The following is a 17854-nucleotide window of genomic DNA, read 5'->3' on the forward strand; positions in this document are numbered from 1 at the left end:
GTGACTCCAACTTGAGGGGCTCTGATGTCCTCTTCTGGCCTCCTGCACTGTGTTCATGTGCATCGCCCCCACTGCCATGCATACACATTGTTTAAAATAAAAACAATCTTTAAACCAAGGAGAATAAACATCAACTAAAAAAAACATGAAATAAAACTACTCTGAAAACACATAATGAATAGAGTCTTGGGGCCCTGTGAGATTATAATATTCAGGTGACTATTATCTCAGAAGGGGAGAAACTGTCACTGGAAAAAGTGCCTGAAAACAACAGCTCTGAAGATACAAAGAACTGAGCAAAGAACAAAAACAGAGTGAAGGGACTGAATGAGCCTTGAAGAGGAAGCCTAAAGATATTCACCAAAGACTTACCATATTTATACGGCTGAAAACAGAAGACCAAAAAAACAATATCCAGGAAGATTAAAAAAAAATATATTGAGAGCAGTGAAGGGGGAAAGTATTTATAGGAAGAAAATTATTTGAGTATCAACACATTTTTCATTAGAAACAAGGGATTCCAGAAGAATTTGCATATGTCCTCTGATGCTGGATGAAAAAGAACTACTCACCCAGAGTTCTGTAGTAAAAACATCCAGTAAAAATTAGGAGAAGATCTAGGCTCAGTTAGCGAAGTGTCTGCCGTGCAAGCATGAGGACTTGAGCTCAATGTGGAAAAGTGGAGGATAGGTAGGTCGGGCCTGGTGGTGCACCCCTTGAATCCCTGCAATCAGGAGATCGGGGCAGGTGGGTCTCTGAGACCAGCCTGGTCTATATGATGAGTTCCAGTCCGGCTAGGGCTACATAGTGAGACCTTGCCTATGGAAGCAGCAGCAGCTGGCTTTAATGGTTCTCACCCCTAACTCAGGAGAGATGGGTTCCTGCAGCTTACTGGCAAAACAGTTGAGCCAAATTGTTGGGTCCAAGGCCAGTAGGAAACTCTGTCTCAAAAAATAAAGCAGACTGCACCTGAAGAATGACCACTTCAATTGTCCTTTGACCTCTCCATGTATTCAGGAGGATTTACATGCACAATTGAGCATACACAATACACATATACACACAAAATTAGAGTGTGTAAAGCAAGTATATTTTATTTCTTCTGAGATATTTATGATTGAAGAATTAATTATATTGTCTTATGCAGTTCTAAATATCTAAATGTCTTCCTTGATCTAGAATAAATATACAAGGCAAACATTGTAAACAAAAGAGGGAGCGCCAGGCATGGTCGCTCATGCCTAATAATCCCAGGGCTCAGGAGGCAAAGTCAGAGATATAACAGCCTAGTATCCTACAGGTTCCAGGCAAGCCAGGGTACATAACAAAATCTTGCCCTCAAAAACCAAAACCAACCACCAAACATAGAAGTTGAACTGGTAACATATTAATACCAGTGGACTTTGGTAAGTCATGTGTATATAATGCAATATGCAGACAAGTAACTAATTGAACAAATATACAAAGATAAACTGAAGAATAGACACACACACACACACACACAAGTTAAAAGGAACCAAAAAAAGGAGTAACTATCAAGAGGGTAGTAAAAAAAAAAATGAAAATGAAACAAAACTAGCAAACAAATAATAGAAGATGTAATGTTTTAAATATTCAAATTTAAAGGCAGCTAGCCTGGAGTGCCCAGTAGCAAACAATAACACAACTGTCTCAAACAGGGTGGAAGGTGAGGATCCACACTCAAGTTTGCCCTCTGACCTCCGTTCACATTGGTATAGTGCACACACACATAAACTTGCACACCCACGTACACAAACATGCACATACGTACACATATGTGTGGAAAAAAAGTTTAGAAAGAGAGGAAGCAAAAAACGCATTAGAGAAAAACTCAAAAACAAGGCACGGCATGGTGGTAAATGCCTTTAATCCCAGCACTCAGAGTCAGAGGTGGGAGGATCTCTGAGTTAAGGCCAGTCCAGTGCACATCGCAAGTTCTCGGCCAGGTCTCAAACGACAACAAATGCCTAACTGGCATCCAAGAAAAACAAACAAACAAAAACAACTAATTTCATGCTTGGAATCCAGGAAGCTGTGAAAGTACAAGGAGAATCCCTGAAAAAGTTGTACTTTTCATGTTCTGTGGACAAGAAAACTTCATAACTGCTTCAAAACTTCACATAAAGTGCTATGTGACGACATCCTTCAAACCCTGGAATGAAAGCAGCCTCACTTTTGCCCATGGTACTTTCCGTCTAGATTTTGGTCCTGGTCTTTAGCAAGTAAACTTCCTTTACTTCCAACTGTGGACGGTTTTGCTGATAGCATAACTCTGGGATCGTTGAAAGAATCGTACAAATCCCAGGCCGTGGCCATTATGCCTAAACAGACAGAAAAGGCAAAAGGATTTCAAAGCAAATTCTAGTATTACAGCTTTGTATGTAACTGGTCATAGAAAAATCTGAACTTATTTTCTATTAAAAACATGTTAATTTTAGCAGCATTGGCAGGAAAATAATGAAGAAATAGTTCACAAGGATACCTCGGGAGATCCTGAGCCACCTCACTCTTAGCATCTAGAAACGCCTTCATGTTTTAGGGGTAGCCCAGGTTACCCTCACTCTCATCTGACCTCTGTCTCTCCATCCTTCCCACCCTGGCCAGAGAAGACTCACCCTATCAGCCTGTCACTGCAAGGCTGTCATGGGATATGGACTTGGGTAACATCCAGACAGTGTTTTTGCTAGGGACTAACATATAACAGCTTAGAGTTTACAGATCTGCTTATGGGAAGCATCTCAGTTCTTTTTACTCAGTAAAGTTCCCTACACAACTATTTTGGTAAAACTTAGGTTTTTTTTTTTCCTTTCTGTTCCTCAGACTGGATCTTTTGTAATGATTAAGAATTAATACCCCATCCTCTTTCCTAAATGTTCTGTTGCAAATTGTAGTACACATTCTCATTTCCATTATTATACTTTTTGTTTTGTACAAGATATGTTCTCATGTATCTTGGGTTGGCCTTGAACTTGCTATACAACTGAGGGTAACCTTGAACACTTGATCCACCTGCTTACGCCTCAAGAGAACAGAGGCATTACAGAATGCAGCACCACACTTCACTTATGCAGTGCTGTAGATCAAACCCAGGGTTTCATGCTAGTAAGAATTTGTGCTTTCTGCTACCAGGCTAGCAGGGAAGGAAAAACAGCAGGATGTCCAGGTACACCCATATTTGTACTCCCAAATGTACCATTCAGGCAAGCCACACCTCTGCTCTGAGGCAGGAATGAGGGAAAAACTAAAAGGAGATTGGAGCATTTAGTCTTGCTCTTTCACATAAAAGGAAGTGTCAGGGTGAGTAATAAATATTCCCACCTACAAGACACATGAATACTCTTCTACTAAAAACAACAACAACAACAACAAACCCCTATACTTCTTTTTACTAGAGGTTTGTATTTTTAATCTTTAAAAAAGAAATGTAACTGCAATCAGATTATGTATGCTCTTTCTCCTAGTTTTTCCCCTGCCCACACACCAAGGGCTTTGGCTTATGCAGTATCCTCAAAAAAGCTAGTCTGTACACATTGAGAGGAGGTAAGTGTAGTGTCCAGGCGCACAGGTTCTAGGACAAAAACAACTTAGGTTACTCCTCTATGGCTATTTCCTCATCTATGACATGGAGGCTAATAATCGGATCTACTTTGTCGCCTTATGTTGATCATTAAGCCAGTTACTACAGGAAGAATGGAAAGGTTGTGTGGAGTACACAAAGTGCACGTGGCAGTAGCAAACCATATCATAAAATCATTTTCTATAATTTTTATAAATTGAAGAGTGCAGAGTTCTGATATAGGGTGAATAAAAATCAGTCTGAACAATTATGTTACTCAAATAACTTTATGATTATTTCCTGTTACCTTGTCAAATTCTGAACATTAAAAATTACAGTAACTAGTATTGCTATCCGGGCAAATCAATTTCCATTTTTATTTATATAGATTAACATGTGTTAACTGACAGACTCCAGGAACATATATTAAAATATAACAGTTTGCCAACAGTAATAAGACAAATTACCTTTTTCTTCCATTACAATTTTTTCACACTGAACCTCTTTATTCTTTGGTGCTCCATTAAATGTTTGCATCATCCTTTCCACATATAAGTCATTGCCTAATCTATTTCTACAAAGGACTTCATAATTCACATTTTTCTCTCTGTAAAAAAACAAAAAGTAGCTAATTAATAAAAATTATTATGAACATATATCATCATCTTTCTACATTACATGTTGTCAAGTGTTTTCATTAATACAGAGTGTAACAAAGTGTGAAGTGAGTATTAAAACTTCCTTAGGAAAATATTTCATTATATTGCCACCAAAGGACTATTTCATGCTGTGCTTTCCAATGTCCATACTACCTTCAATGTTCACCAATAATATGCTATCAGTCTCTTCAGAGAATTTTTGAACTTTAATAGGGACATCTTCTAAAGCTACAAATTCTTTCAAAGTATTACTTTTGCAGGACTGTGTGCATGCTATTTTCATAACTGGTTAGTTATGAGTATTTTTGAATTTTTTTTTCTGAGACAGAGTTTCTCTGTGTGACAGCCCTGGCTGTCATGGAACTCACTCTGTAGACCAGACTTGCCTTGAATTCACAGAGATCCAGCCACCTGCTTCTGCCTCTGCAGTGCTGGGATTAAAGGTGTGTGCTACCACTGCCTAGTTATAAGTATTTTTAAATCCACATTTTAATTTCATTAATCTAGAAAATGTTTTCTAACCTCCCAGTATGTATGTGAATGCCTTAGTTGGAATTTACTAATTTTTCATTTCAGAGCAGTCAAAGAAAAGTTCCACTTTGAAATTTTAATTTAAAATTGTTATACCCTCCTCTTTCATTATGAAGTGATCTTCCCTAAATAGTCTGTCTGCTTTTCTAAAGGTTCTGCATTTTTTCCCTATATTTTCTTCTACTTAAAAAAAAAATCTTCTTTTGGGGTACAGAGATGGCTCAGTGGTTAAGAGCATTTGCTATTCCTCTAGAGGGCCTGGAGTTTGACTCCCGGGATCCACATTGGGAAACTCCAACCACATGTAACTCCAGTTCTAGGAAATGTCACACCCTCTTATGGCCTCTCCTAGCACCCACATACACATAGCAGAGTGCTCTCTCTCTCTCTCTCTCTCTCTCTCTCTCTCTCTCTCTCTCTCTCTCTCTCTCTCTCTCTCTCTCGTGTGTGTGTATGTCTCTCTCTCTCTTATACACACACACACACACACACACACACACACACACACACACACACACACTCAAATAAAAATAAACCTTGAAAAAGCCTTCTTCTCTTTATATTTGGTTTTCAGGCCTGTCAGCACAATGCACTGAGGATGTTTCTGTTGATTTCATTTTTACTTCTATACAAGAGTCTGTTGGCAGCTCAGGACAGCCTCCCTCACTCTGAACAGTCCTCTGTGATTGGTACTGTGCATGTTTGAAACACTGACATGCTAGACCATTATTTTTATAATCCATTTTCTTTTTACGTTTCATTTTGTTATTTGTTATATAGTTATTCAGACCTATTTTTTTCGGCCATTTAATCTTTACTCAATTACATTTAAACCAATGTTTGCTTTTTTGACAGTTGCATAAAGTTCTTATCCAAATGTGTCATTCAGAGTTTCTTAATGTAAATGTTTTAACCAACTTAATTGCTGAAACATTTCACAACTATTTTGCATTTTATATCCAATCGTACCATAGCTCTAACATCCTCAGAGTCTGAATTTAGGATCTGTTGTTTATCCTTTAATAACATCTTGTCTTTTTATTGATTTGGTATATTTTTATCAACTTCAATCTGAGGGAATAATTTTTAATGTATTTATTAATTATTGTTGTATGTGTCAGTTATTTAAATGTATGTGCAGTAAATACACCTATAGCTGTGAGTGATGGTACATGGCGGCCAGAGGAGAATGTCAGGCGGCCCGTCACTCTCTTAATCCCTGGAGCTGGGCCAGCAGTCAGCAAATCCTTGCAGTCCTCCTGTCTCCAGGCCTCCCATACCAACCACACAGCTTTCTGAGCGGGCTCTTGGGACTCTAACTCGGGCCCTCATGCTTTGGATATGTGCATGTACTGGGTTTAGTAAATCACAGGAAAGAACATATCTTCCACCTCAAACATTTATTCTTTGAGGGGAGCCCCAAATCATCTCTTCTGGCTATTTTGTAACATACATTAACTGTGGTCATACAACTGTGACAGGACACTAGAACTTGGTCCTGCTGACTATTCTTCTTCAGAAGTTCACATAATTACGCAGGCTATGCTAAAGATAAAGGCTTTTCCTATAGAAAAATGTCATGTGATATAAACATATCCATGTAAGATCACAGAGTATGGATATAATTTCAAGGGCACATTCCTAGAAATCTCCAAGGGCTCTTCAAAAGAACAAGAACCTCTAATTCGGCACCTGAGCTATGCAGAAGTAATATAGACAATTGAACTACACATACACTATTTTCTCAGCTTCTTCAGAGTCTACTGCAAACGTGACTGTTGGCAGATCAAAAAATCTCAGCATTTCTGTCTCTGAAAGAATGATCTGTATGTCCTTCTCCAGGTCTTCCTTTGTCAGAGCTGTTTCAGGTGTGGTCCTCAGAACTCGCACATCTGAAATACATACCATAGTAATATCATCCTGGAGCTGCTAGTGTGCATACTTCCTAATCACTAAGACCCAGTGACCACACACACACACACACACACACACACACACACACACACACACACACGGCATGTGTACATGCTTCCTGGTCACTAAGTCACAATGATCACACACATAGTGAGTGTGCAAACTGCCTAGTCACTAAGAAACAATGACACACACATAGCAAGTGTCTTTAAACAGTGCTCTATTTAACCTCTGTGAAAACAACTGGAGAAGCCCTAACAGCCTGCTTTGCTGCTGCAGGTATCAATGCTAGCCTAGTCTCAGACCTCTGGGCACAGCCCCAAGCACAATCCTGTTACAGTTATCCTGTTTTCTGCTCGGGATTTTGAGGTAGTTGTTGGTGCTATTGAGAAGGAAGATGGGGGCATGTGTATTGGGAAAGGCACCTGACCCTTTGGGGCCTCATCAGCCTTACTGATTATTTTGTTTGTTTTTGTTTTTTTATAGCCCACCTTTAATCATCTTTAACAAGAGACATAGGACTTTTCAACAGGTCTGGTTGACTATAGGTATGATACAATCTCAATTTTCACACAAATAAGTAATAATGTTAAAAAAAGATTGGTCCAAATCTTTAGAATAGTGAGAGATTTTTAAAATAGGAGAATTTTGCTAAGGATAGAATTTCAGAGATGAGAAAGCCTGGAATGGGTTACAGGCAAGAAACACCCTTGATGTGGCCTATGGGTCACGGTTCAATTGGCCTGGGGTTCTGAGACAGGCCCTCACCACATAGCCCAAGCTGGTCTCTAACCTGCAGCCCTTCTGTCCCCACCTCCAGTGTCCCGGCATTACGGGCATGGACCATACCAGGTTTCTGTGTGCTTTTCTTATCAAAAGAGGAGAAAGCAGAGATGCACAAGACTATAATGGGTCAAGTTTGACTTGATTTAGGACAATAAAGCAAGAGTATGATGAAGACTCAGTCTCCTCTTAATGCTCAGGACCTGAGAAAAACAACCTCCTAAAAATCTAAAACAAACTACAAGTATCTTTAAAAAAACAAAACAAAACAACCAACATCTGGAATGGTTACATATAGGAACACATTCTCATCCACGCATGAAATTCTAATACATGTATTTTTAAGATACTATGGAAATGTTTGCACTACAATTCTAAATGAAGCGCTAGCCCAGAACACAGTCTACACTGTAGTTACAATGACATAAAATAAAGGTCAGGAAAGAAGAAGTCTTCAATTGCAAGCCCTTCTTAAGGATTCTTAAAAAAAAAAATCTGCTCTGCAATAGATTTTAAAATAAAGACAAGATTTAAATAAGTAATCTGGGTAAGATAGGATAAGCAAAAAGAAGTAAACGAATTGTCCACATGGACAGTTCTGAGGTATATCTAGTTCAGATTTCCTACAGCATCAATGAAGAAAAGAAGCAGGAGTAAGATGTCTAATGCTCCACAGGAACACAGGGAATCTGGAGACTGAAAAGAACAGGCTCTTAATCCTCTGACTACTCTTTTAGAGCATCAGATGCTGGTTAATGACTTGGCTATATATAAAGTAGCCTTGTGGCCCAGACAGTTCTAAAAACAACCTCGCACGAGATATAGCACACATATGGACTCTAATGTGACAACATCAGTTATGTATTAGACTTGGGGAAAAGAAGTCTTCTTTAATGGCAGAGAAGCACACTATCCAGACAAAACCACAGAACAGCAACTGGACTTTTGTGCAGATCTATCATCTCCTGAACGTTACCCGAATTTGAAACATTAAAAAAGCAAATTCAAGCAGCACTCTGTACCTATGGAATCTAGTTCATGCATCATGACCACAGGCTCCAGACTGTTCTTACAATAAATGGAAACTACATTGGCATCTCTACCGAAATTCCTATCAATGCACTTTTTGCTTTCAGTGACAGAGGAAGTACATCTTTCTCCACCCCTGATGTTCTTCAAGAGATCTCTAGCTGTGTAGAGCCATCATGGTTCCCTTTTACATCTTCGCACAGGAAGCCCCTCCAGAGGGACAGGGAAGAAGCTGTAGTAGTCTACAGCATTTAGTTAATGGGTGAGACCTGTTACCTTTGAGGCTTCAAAAGCACTTTTACTCATAATGTGGCGTTTTGTTTCCAGCATATCTGCCCTTACCCTGTGTTTTTCAATTAATTCAAAACTGGGTAAGGAAAAAGATATATTACCTGGTCACATTAAGAGACCTCAGTAAGGAACAATCCATGAAGCCTTCCTCAAGCTGTTGTTTGGCTACAATGAGTCCCATGCAATTACAATCAGATCGAGTTATAAAATAGTGCTTCTCTCTCCTCACAAACACATATGTGCCAACCACGGGTACTTTATGAGTCCATGTAAAAGTATCTATTACTCATTTATCTCTGTGCTGAGCAAGCGGCAGTCTGTGCCTAACATGCTGCCCCATCATACAAATAAAACTCCAAGCATTTCCAAGCATCAACCTCCTTTTGGCTCTGAAAAGTGCATGCGGCAGAACACCCAGAAGGTGTGTGAAAGATTTTTAAGATAGTTTAGAGCAATTCTTTCCATTTAGAATATTCAAGGTGTAGACAATGTGTAAGAATATTCGTGTCTGAGTACAACCTGCCCTCAGTGGTTCCCCACCGGAAACATTCATATGGTGTACCTAGGGCAGCTAATGGACCAGCAGTGATACTTTGTCATCTGAAGCCCAGCTTTTATTCCAGTCTGCTTCATCTTTAATGTCATCTAAAAGTTCATAATGTATTCCAAAATACCAGCCCAAACACCACATTTGGTCATCCTGTCCCTTAGGTTTTCCTAGACTGTGGCAGTTTCCTGTGTTAGAAGACTGAGGGGTATTGGTCGTACATGTAGAACATGTTTCTGTTTAGGTTTCTGGAAGGAAATAGAGGAGTAAGGTCTCATCTTATGGCACATCAAGGCTATCCATACGACTTCTTGCTGACATCATCACTACTTAGCTGAGACTAGTTTCTGTTTGCATACACTGTAGCCTGGAGAAAGCCATGGTGCAAAGCCCACATGTAAGAGGATAGGAAAGCTCCACCTTGAAGGACAAATATCCACACAGGAATTAAAATGCTTCTCTACTCTACCCTTTATCATATATCTAAGTATGGGCTCACGAGCACCGCTAACGAGCACTATACTTCCTGATGTTGAACCTGTCTGCCTTTGGCTAATGGGAACACTAATGACTGCTGTGTCCCTCTCATTCTTTTTTGGGGGTGGGGTGGGGAGAGGCAGGGTTTTTCCCAAGCACTTTTTTTTTTTTTTTACTTTCTTTCTCATCTTATATCTGCCCAAGACCCAGAAACCAGCTGTTTCTCTAAAGGGCCCTAGCTTCTTTTCTTGAAGAACAGTAGGCAAAGATGGAGCAAAGCACTCAATTATTTCACAAACAGACCCTTATTTATGTAAAGACTATGATTATTCACTTGACAACTCGAGATTAAAAAAGGATGAGGGGCTGGAAGGATGCTCAGTGGCTACTACCACTTGCAGATGAACTGAGGTTCACGTGCCAGCATGCGCAGGAAGACGCATGATGGTCTGTAGTTCTAGTTCCAAAGGATCAGATGTACTCCCCTGGCTTCTGCAGGCACTGCACACACACATACTGCAGACATGCACACAGGCAAAACACCCGTACACATAAAATAAACACTTCAAAAGAATGATAACAATTTCCAAGTGTTGACTGTATCTACATGTATAGGAAAAAAAAATGGGAGTTTCTCTTTAGCTCTCTCTCTCTCTCTCTCTCTCTCTCTCTCTCTCTCTCTCTCTCTCTCTCTCACACACACACACACACACACACACACACACACACACATACACACACACACACACACACACACACACACACACACGAGAGGGGACTCTCATTGTTAAGGACAAAATTCAGGGCCTTCCATGTAGGCAAATGTTCCTCCACTGAGACAGGTCCTTAGTTCCTTTCTATCTACTTTCAGGCACAATTAAGAAATTAATCTTAAAATGGTATACACACTGTGACAAAATAATCTAGATTTTACAAATGTTACGAACAATGGCAATTTCAGTGTGGGGGGTTAAACCATTGAAAATACATTAAAACTGTAAGTTTTTTTTTTTTAAAAAAAATAATGTTTTTACTACCTGCAAAACTAGCTAGCCTTTCCTTCTTGTAAGCTGGTTCTTCTAGGTCCTCTGTTATTGATTCAGTTGTGGACACACTGGACTTCGACACTGTGCTGTTCCCCATGATTGACCTTTGAAAGTTATTAACACATTTGTTCAATGGCCTTACGAGAAACTAAAAGTGTAAATCAGACTACATTAATGGACAGAAAAACCAAATATACAAGATTATGCAACGTAAATCAAAATAACTTTTAAATCTTCCACTAATTTTTCATGTTCTTTAAAAAGTGAAAATATATTTTGAAAAACGTATCAAATCTATATCCAGAGGCCATCAGTGTGTTCCCAATGTATATTTTGAATGAATATCTAAAATACAGCTCCCTGGCAGACTCCATTTTCATTATCAATTCTTTTCATTTTGCTGTCGGATGTCCGAGTGCCTCCATCCTAGCCTTGTTTAGGGCCTCGGCCAAGAATGTTCTTCCCTTCGCTTCTCACGTGTTTTCTGGGCATCCTTCACAACTCTTCTCAAAAGTTCAATTTTACAAACATCCCACCGAAAGGTAACAAGACACAGCTACACTGTACAGCGGTTGGTTTCCTCCTCTCGAAGGGGGATTTAAGACATGGCTACTGTGCTAATGGAAACCTTGCCTACGAGAGGGGGTGGGGGAAAGCTCATGAGACTCGGGAGGTAAATAAAAGGTCATGCCTGGAAAACACAGTCACTTGGAAGAGTCTCAAAGGTCCCTCCCCAGCTCAAGAGGAGAAAACAACTGCCGGAGAGGGGACTGAGCATCTCAACTAGGGAGGGAAGAGATTCTGGGGCTGGAGCTGCCTGCGTGTTGTGCAGAGAGCTCAGGGGAGTGGCTTGTGGTCACCATGTGGGATCTGCTTTTCTGAGTCATCCCTATTCCTGTAAGCCTCCCTTCACCCAACTCCTGTTAGTAACGCCAATAAAAAAAAACTCACATCTCACCATGCTGGACTTTGATGAGATCATTAGTTTTGTTCAGTCATGGGTTCCCTTTCTGGGGTGAGTAGATGTGTGTTACATCTCCCCAGGAAAAGCTTTCACATGGGATATATACTTATAGCAGGAAATGGACAGAAGAATTCAAAAATAAATTTTAAACAAACGATCATAACTTTACTCTGTAACATCTTACCTTTATGGTTTCAATTGCTTACCAAGAGGTTAACTTTACTGGAAGATCTATTGTTTCTCATCTGGCCTTCCATGTTTCATGTGTGCATTGAGTGCATGCGGGCGGGCTCTAGAGCAGTGTGACTGCACTGTATTTTAACTGACAGCAACAAAATCCAAAGACACAGGGGCAAAGTAGCTAATTGGAATTTGCAACCAACTGTGAAGTTAGTCCTTTCTTTTGGTTCCTTGGGCAATCTTAAGTAAAATCTACACACTTTTCACAATGTTTTGGAATTTGTGGGAAATCTTTAGTCTATCTCTGAACATGAATACAATTAAAACAGAAAAGCTAGACCACTAGGATTGATGGATTGAAGTTAGAAGACTGGATGTATGCAATACAAATGGAAGAACAATATAAGTGAAATGAAAAGAACTAGGGCCAGTATACTTCACCTTGTGAACTGCCCTAACATACTAGGGTTAACTGTATTCTGATACAGGCTATAGGAAGAAATAAATTCTGATCCAAGTGATCCTTCTTGTGACGTCAAAAGTTTACTTGGCTTTATTGTTCCAGTATGTGGATCTGGATGGTAGAGAGGTCGGGGAGTAACATCAACTCCTCTTGCATCAAACACCTGTAGAAAATGGTCATTTAAAGTGAATAACCAGACAAGAAGAGGTTTCTAACTCCTAGAGAACAGAAACACGTATAGCAGAAAAATATTAAGTATAATGTTCTTAGGACAAGATAAACATAAAAACTTGAATGGTACAAAATGTTATGCTTGAAGTTTAACTAGGCAAAACAAAAAAAAATCTTACTTATGTACCTATATACAAGTAATAAATACAGAGATATGACTTGAAAATTTTAGCTGATTTCAGTCACTGAGCAGCATACAGTAAGTACCTTAGAGGAACCTGGATGGTATAGCCAGTCACTTGACATGGCCTCTTGATGTAATCAAAAATGACAAGATGCATATAGAAGCTGCTGGCATGACAACAAACTTTTTAATTAATTACTTATTTAATTAGTTTGTTTTTGCTTTTCTAAGACAGTTTATGTAGTCTTGGCTGTCCTAAAACTTGCTCTATAGACTAGGCTGGCCTTGAACTCAGGGATCCAACTGTCTCTGCCTCCTGAGGGCTTGGATTAAAGGCGTATGCCACCACACCCAGCTACAGAAAACTTTTTTATAGTAAGGTTTTAAAAAGTAATACTACACTCTAATGTTAAAACATAGAGCAGTCAGAAAAATAGAACCATATTCTATTTATATTGTTATATTGTTGCGCCAGCAATTTGTTCCACAGGTACTGTGGCAGTCTGAATGAGAATGGCCCCCATAGGCTCATGTTTGAATATATGGTTCCCATTTGGTGGAACTGTTGGGAAGGACTATGAGGTGTGGCCTTGTTGGAGCAGGTGTGTCACTGGGCATAGGAGACAAGGTTTCAAAAGACTCCTGGGGTTCTCAGCACTTGCCCTGCCTTGTGGTTGTGGACCAAGATGTGAACTCTAGGCTGTTCCTTCACTCTGCTACCCTGGACTCTAACCCTCTGAAATCACAAGCCCAAATACAGGTTTTTTTCATAAGTTGCCTTGGTCATGGTGTTTTATCAAAGCAAGAGAAAAGTAACTAAAACATTAATCATTTTATTTCCTATTTCCTATTTTTTAAACAGTTTTCTTCCAGTCTCATGTATATGTCTCCTGACAGTTTTGCTTTTGTTTATATATTGCTCAGGTCTTAGGACACTTGTTCATGTTTCCATTCAGCTTACTCTAAAATATTCTTTACTGTACTCTTCGGGACATTGAATATAGCCAACCTCTTCCTTCTCTCATCCTACCCTCTCCCCATTTACTTCTCAATTATAACCGTCTACAACTTAACAATGTCTAAAATCTGTGGACCATAACAGTCTCTCAACTTCCTTTCCTACTTCCTTTACCCACCTCGTTTTTATTTTCCTTTCCAAGTCTGATCAATACTTAATCCTGAGTCTATGCCATATTATTCTTGATTATTTATCCCCCAATGGTTATTGAAATCAAAGGCACCAATGTGACTACTGGCTAGTATGACATTTGCAGAGTGGGAGTATCAAGCAGCTGAGGTTGCTCTTGCAGTTAATATTCTGGGCAGGGAATAATACAATGCTTTACACCAAGCACTCAGCTCCTGGACTAAGGAACTTTATGCTGAACTACACACTCAACTGTATCATATCCAAATTCCACATGAACATAGCAAATACTTTAACTGAAAAAAAATGTGGCCGATTAAATAATACCAGATATATAAATCCCAATGAAGTAACCAACACAACTCATCCCAAAATTACGAATTCTATAGTAATGGCATCTAACAAGAGTGAGACAGGTGGAATCCCAGCCAAGGAACTTAAAAAAAGATACATATGCTAAAGGAAGAAAATAAGTTCCTGATTGAAAGCATAAACAAATGGATGAAATAAGAGAGGTGCTGTAAGAGATGAAATAGGACTTCAACAAAGAGCTGAAAATACTAAGGTGAAACCAGTCTGAAACTGGAAATGAAAAAACCTGCGTGAGATAAAGAGCCCATGGGAAGGCTCACTAATAGAACAGACAAGGAGTTGACAGAACAGCTGAGCTTGAGGGCAAGGTGATGAACTAAAGGTGTCAAAAAGGGGCCAAGATACAAGGGTGAGAATTCTGAGACACGGGACAGTCAGAAACAGCAAATGTATGAATGACAGGCACAGAAGAAGATGGATCTAGTTCCAAAACCACAGAAAACACTTTTTTTTTTTTGGTTTTTTTGAGACACAGTTTCTGTGTAGCTTTTGGAGCCTATCCTAGAACTCACTCTGTAGACCAGGCTTGCCTCGAACTCACAGAAATCCACCTGCCTCTGCCTCCCAAGTACTGGGATTAAAGGCTTGTGCCACCACAACCAGGTCAGAAAACACTTTTTAAAGGATCAACCGAAACAACTTTAGTCAAGAAGGAGATGTCAATAGATACTGGAAGTTAAGTCACCAAACAAATGAAATAGAACAGAGTCTTCCCCATCACATCATAATTAAAACACAAACTACACAGAAGTAAATGGAAGGTGTTTGATGCAAGAGGAGTTTAATATACAAAAGTATATTAAAAGCAGCAAGAAGGAAACTCCCAGTCCCACACCAGGGCAGGCTCATCAGAATGACAGCAGGCCATTCAGCTAAAAGGCCAGAAGGGCCTAGACAGACCTATTACAAGATCTGAAACAGAACAAATCCAATAAAGCAACTGTTCTCAACCTATGGGTCTTGACCCCTTTAAGGGCTGAATGACACTTTCACAGGGCTCACATATCAGATATCATGCATATCAGAGATTTGCATTATGATTCATTGTAGTTGGAAGTTTTCCTGTGTCCCGGCCTGCTGGTGATAGGGACAAATCTCTCCCACTTGTGTCCCCCAAGTAAACACACACACAGACGCTTATATTAATTAAAACTGCTCATCCATTAGCTCAAGCTTATTACTGACTACCTCTTATACTTAAACTCAGCCCATTTCTGTACATCTATATGTTGCCACATGTTCCGTGGCTTTACCTGTGTGCCATTAAATGCTGCTCCCTGGACGGTGGGCTGGTGGCCCCTCAGCCTTCATTTTCTCAGAATTATCCTTGTTTGCTTATCCTGCCTATACTTCCTGTCTGGTTACTGACCAATCAGAATTTTATTAAACCAGTGTACAAAAGTATTATCCCATGGCAATTCATAACAGTAGCAAAATTACAGTTATGAAGTAGCAGTGGAATAACTTTGTGGTTGGGAGTCACTACAACATGAGAAACTGTATTAAAGGGTTACAGCATTAGGAAGGTTGAGAACCACTGCAACAGAGACTACCATAATTGAAGGAAAAATGAAAACTCCCCATTAAAAAAAGATTAAAGGAATTTATGATCACCATGCCAGTTCTACAAAAATACATAAAGTCCTGGGCAGTAGAGGTGCATGCCTTTAATCCCAGCACTTGGGAGGCAGAAGCAAGTGGATCTCTGAGTTTGAGGCCAGCTTGGTCTACAGAGTGAGTTCCAGGATGGGCTACACAGAGACACCTTATCAAAAAAAAAAAAAAGCAATAATAACACATGAAGAATCATTTGGACTGAAGAGAAAAAACAAATCCATCCACAAGGCCATGGGGAAAAAAATAAACCATGCTAGAATAATAGTTGGGGAGGGAATCTAAACATTATAAAACCAACAAAATGACAAGAAGACTGAACATCTTTCAATAGTAACTGTGACTATTAATGTCTTCAACTTCCCCAATCAGATGACACAGACTAACAGACTGGATCAAAGAGCAGAAACTGTCTATTTGCTGCCCCCAAGAAACCCACCTAACCACAAAAGAGACCTATCTACCTTAGTGTGGAAGGATGGGAGAAAGTATTGAAAGAAAATGGACCTAGGAAGCAGATGTTGCTGTTCTGAAAGACTGCAGACCCAAACTCTTGAGAGGTGATAAAGGCAGTCACTGTACACTAACCATCAGGAGGCCATTATAATCCTAAACACAGACTCCCTGAGCACAGGACACCCAATTTCATAAAACAAATCCTAGTCAATACAAAGCAACAAATGAATTCTGGCACAAGAGTAGTGAGTGACTTCAATACCCTTTCACCAACTGACCAAAAATAAACAGAGAAAGTACTGGTTCTTTGAAACAATGAACAAGATTTGTCAAATTCTTAGCTAAACTAACCAAAAGAATGAGAGAAAACCCAAACAAAATTAGAGATGAAAAGGAAACAATTACAACAGATACCAATAAAATTCAAAACAGCATCAGTTTTATCTTGAAAATATATCCTCCACTGAACTGGAAAACCGGAAAGAAATGGATGAGTTTGTAGATGCATATGGCTTACCAAATTAAAACAAGAAGAGACCAACAAGTTAAAGAGATCAATGAAAACTAGGGAGATTGAAATAATTCAAATCTCCCAACTAAAAAGGAAGTCTCCGTTCAGTTTCATACACCCACTGCTAAGTTTTAGATTGGGTTGTTTTCATGATCATTAGTTCTGTGAGTTCTTTACATATGCTGGATATTAACCCTCTGTGGGATGTATATTTGGCAAAGATTTTCTTCCATTTTATAGCGCCTCTTCACTCACTTGACAGCTTCCCAGTTTCCTTTGTTGGAAATTATAAGATTCCATTTGTGGATTATTGGCCTCATTTCTTGGGTAATTGTAACCCTATCTAGAATGTCCTTACTGATGCCTATATCTTTACGTAAACTTCCTACTCTTTCCCCCTGCACTTTCAGAGTTTCAGGTTTTATGTTGAACTCTTCAGTCTGTTTGGAGTTGAGTTTTGTCCAAGATGATTTTGTTTCAATTTTTTACACGTAGCTGTTCAGTTTCTCCAGCACTTTTTGAAAGGGCTATCTTTTTTTCCAGTGCATATTTTTGCCACCATTGTCAAAATTAGGTGGCTACAGTTGTACGACCTTGGACTTGGGTCCTTTTTTATACTCCAGTGACCCATGTGTCCATTTGTGCTGGTGCCATGCTGTTCATAATGTTAGGGCTCTGCAGTATAAACTGACTGGGTATGGTCATACTTTCAGCAGTGTTATTTTTGCTCAGCATTGCTGTGACTAATTGGGGTCTTTGATGCTTAGGCACTTTTGGAAAGCTATTGTAAGTGGGATTGTTTCTGATTTTTTTTTCTGATTGCTTGTCACTGGTATAGCAGAAGGCTAATGATTTTAAGTGTGCATGCATCCTGTCGCTTTACTGAAATTGCCAAATACAAGATACTTTAAATAAATATTCTAATAGCCTTCTACTAA

The 17854-nt window shown here is 39.4% G+C and overlaps 1 protein-coding gene across 4 annotated transcripts in view; it reads right to left on the reverse strand.

The window, feature by feature from the left end:
• Dnai4 (dynein axonemal intermediate chain 4) overlaps nucleotides 1–17854 on the reverse strand; it is a 67492-nt gene that overhangs the window by 34760 nt on the left and 14878 nt on the right. For 2 of the 4 annotated variants that reach the window (XM_076564610.1, XM_016005697.3), the window contains exons 3-7: nucleotides 12440–12624; nucleotides 10846–10958; nucleotides 6503–6659; nucleotides 4045–4184; nucleotides 2214–2342 (exon numbers count right to left, since the gene is read on the reverse strand). In XM_076564610.1, coding sequence (XP_076420725.1) covers nucleotides 2214–2342; nucleotides 4045–4184; nucleotides 6503–6659; nucleotides 10846–10958; nucleotides 12440–12624 — 724 coding nt within the window. The remainder of the gene's footprint in view (nucleotides 1–2213; nucleotides 2343–4044; nucleotides 4185–6502; nucleotides 6660–10845; nucleotides 10959–12439; nucleotides 12625–17854) is intronic. The other 2 variants (XM_076564612.1, XM_076564611.1) reach the window with 1 other exon arrangement.

Source organism: Peromyscus maniculatus, chromosome 2, assembly GCF_049852395.1.
Source record: "Peromyscus maniculatus bairdii isolate BWxNUB_F1_BW_parent chromosome 2, HU_Pman_BW_mat_3.1, whole genome shotgun sequence".
Classification (NCBI taxonomy): Eukaryota; Metazoa; Chordata; class Mammalia; order Rodentia; family Cricetidae; genus Peromyscus; species Peromyscus maniculatus.